Source organism: Eurypyga helias, unplaced genomic scaffold (genome assembly GCF_000690775.1).
Source record: "Eurypyga helias isolate BGI_N326 unplaced genomic scaffold, ASM69077v1 scaffold27628, whole genome shotgun sequence".
NCBI classification, from domain to species: Eukaryota; Metazoa; Chordata; class Aves; order Eurypygiformes; family Eurypygidae; genus Eurypyga; species Eurypyga helias.
In genome coordinates, this window is record NW_010266692.1 from 4,106 (window position 1) to 6,668 (window position 2,563).

General features: G+C 60.9%; 1 protein-coding gene across 1 annotated transcript in view; it reads right to left on the reverse strand.

Annotated features, from left to right (window-relative positions):
- The window catches only part of SLC19A1 (solute carrier family 19 (folate transporter), member 1), a 3,990-nt gene extending 2,987 nt beyond the window's left edge, over window positions 1-1,003 (reverse strand). The window contains 2 exon segments of the mRNA XM_010157192.1: window positions 1-49; window positions 803-1,003. The exon segment at window positions 1-49 is cut by the window's left edge and continues 696 nt beyond it. Coding sequence (XP_010155494.1) covers window positions 1-49; window positions 803-1,003 — 250 coding nt within the window.
- Window positions 1,004-2,563: the final 1,560 nt, after the last annotated feature.

A 2,563-nucleotide genomic window follows, 5' to 3' on the forward strand; every position in this document is an offset into this window, starting at 1 on the left:
CACCAGCACGGTAGGAGTAAGTCAGCACTGGTGTGATCACATTGGTTACCTGCCGTGTGTGTAAGGAGGGGCTGAGCCCAGGGCACAGCACTGCCAACACCCAGGGGACACGTTCCTGATGCCCCTGACCCGGAGCAGTGTGGTTTTGGTGGGCAGCAGCTGCCGACCCCCACAGCAGCATCTCCTTGGGGAGGAATGTGGCCCACGGCGCACTCAGCTGGGAGCCTGGCTGAGCCTCGGCCCCCTCCCGTGCCGGGAACGCAGCGTTCCCACGGACACAGCAGCCAGCTGGGACTGGGGCCAGCATCCCATGGTCGGGGGACAATGACATGTGGCCCCTCCTTGTCTAACCCCATCATTTCCAGCAGCCCAGCAGTGCCCAGCCCCGTGCACCGTGCCAGCATAAGAGGGTTTCCCCGGTGGGATGGAACAGGACTTCTCCCAGCCCAGCACCCCCCTGCTCTCCCACTGGCTGCCCAGGTGGGCATGGGTCAGGCATCACCCCCCCCTAAATCAGTTTCCAGCCTGGGGACAAGGTCTTAAGCCAGAGAAAGTTGAGCCTGGGACTGAGGGGACAGGGTGACCTCGCAGCCCAGGGGGACAGGGACGTACTGCCGGATGGACCCTCGCTACACCGCCTTCTGCCCCTGCCAAAAAGCACTGCCATGTGCCACCACATGCTGCCTTACCCGGGATGCAGCACGCCTGCACCCCAGGACCGTGGGAGGGTGCTCCTGCGAGCCCCAGCGTGGCGATCAGAGCTGGAAAGAGGGACACAGGGGACAGGCTGCCCACGGCTCACCTCTGCCTGCGTGAAGTTCTTGTCAGGCCCCAGGAGATATGGGGTGATGAAGCTCTCTCCGGGCCGGATCTGTGTCATGAAGCCATAGAAGCAGAGGTAGAAGACCTGTAGTTTCCAGCGCTGGTCCGGAACCGTCGCCGATGCCGGCTTTTCGTCGTCGTCATCCTTCTTGTGCATGGCTTTGCAGCAGGACGGCGGCATTATCACGGGGACCGTCAGCTAGACGGGCTTTGCCGGGCCAGGCAGCCCCTCTCTGGCTGCAGGCGCTCTCCGATGCATCAAAAGCCACGTCGCTGCAGTTTCTGGGGAGAAAGGAGTGTTTGGCACAAGCTCAAATTCCTCCATAATCGCAAGCCAAATAAATACCGCTACCTTCTCCCCAGGAGGTGTTCTTGCAAGAAGAAAAGCAGCCGCACGTCTCGCTGTGCAAAAGCTGGGGGCGGGCCCATTTCAGGCGGCATATAAATCCCATATAAAAGAGCCTGGATGCACGAAGCACCCGGCTCTGCGTTAGGGCATCCTTGGTTCCCACCACCTCCTTTTTCTCCCTTTTAAGGGTCACCCCCTCTTCGAAGCGAGACATCCCTCTCAGCCAAGCCGCTCCACCACAGACCCGGAGGCAGAGGGATGCAGACGCCCTGCGCTGGGGATGCTCTGGAGGGAGACGGTGCGGGGACCGTGCCGGTGGTGAAAGCGAGTTAATGTGCACACCTGGCACGGGGCCACCCGTGTTATACATTAGGTGGGTGGCTGGTGGGACTTTAGCCAAGCCACAGGCAAGCAGCTGCTCCTCGGCTCACCCCCAGCGAGACGTGATGCTCGGGCAGCATCGCCCAGCCTGGGAAGAATGCAAAATGCCACAAGGCTCATGGTCCGCATGGGGATTAAATGCTCAAATCCTGAGTTTGGCCACAGGAAAGCTGGCAGTGCCTAGGATGACCGATTAGTGGTCACGGGATGAAGGCAGGGAGGGGAGAAGGCCTGGCCCAGGCGCCCTCCCAGTGCTCCCCACTTCCACGACAAGTCACCGACAGCATTTTTCGAGCCATAAAAATCCACGTGTGCCAATCCACGCTGCAGGAGCAAGGTCTAGAAACCCGATTACCCTGCTAATTGCAGAACAACTAATCACGGTCATTATAAAGTAAGTCCATGGCCCCAGTCTGTGCCCCCTCCCCACTGCCATTCTGCATGGCAAGATGGGGGGGGGCACACCTTGCAAGAGTCCCCCCGGGATAACACATGTGGCTAACGGAGAGAAGCTGGCACCAGCGCTGGCACTGGCAGGGGAAAGCCAGTCTCGACTGAAACCAAAAGCAGCAGCAGGAAGCAGGGTGGACATTCACCCCGGTGAGGACTCACCGGTCCAGCAGCATTCCCATGGGATTTCAGCACCGGTGTCTGAGTATCACCAGAACAGGGGCATCCTGGAGCTCGCAGCTGGGCAAACAGCCCTTACCTCTTAAACAGGTCCCCGGGGAGTGGGGCAGGGATTCGGTGCTGGCTTATTGCCAGCCAGTTATCACCCAGAGCCAGCACCAGCTTGGGCAACGGATGGAGCACTGCAACCCTCCCCGCTGTGCTGGAAAGGGCAAGGGGCAAGGAGTGGGGGCTGAACTCCCCCTCAAATGACTGCCCCAGGCCCACGCCGTGCTGTGCCTGCCCAGGGCCCCTGCCAGCCGTGACTGCCTGGACTATGCCCCATCGCCCGCTTGTCCCCGAGCCGGGCTGCGGATGTGAGTGTTCGTCACGTCTAGCAGC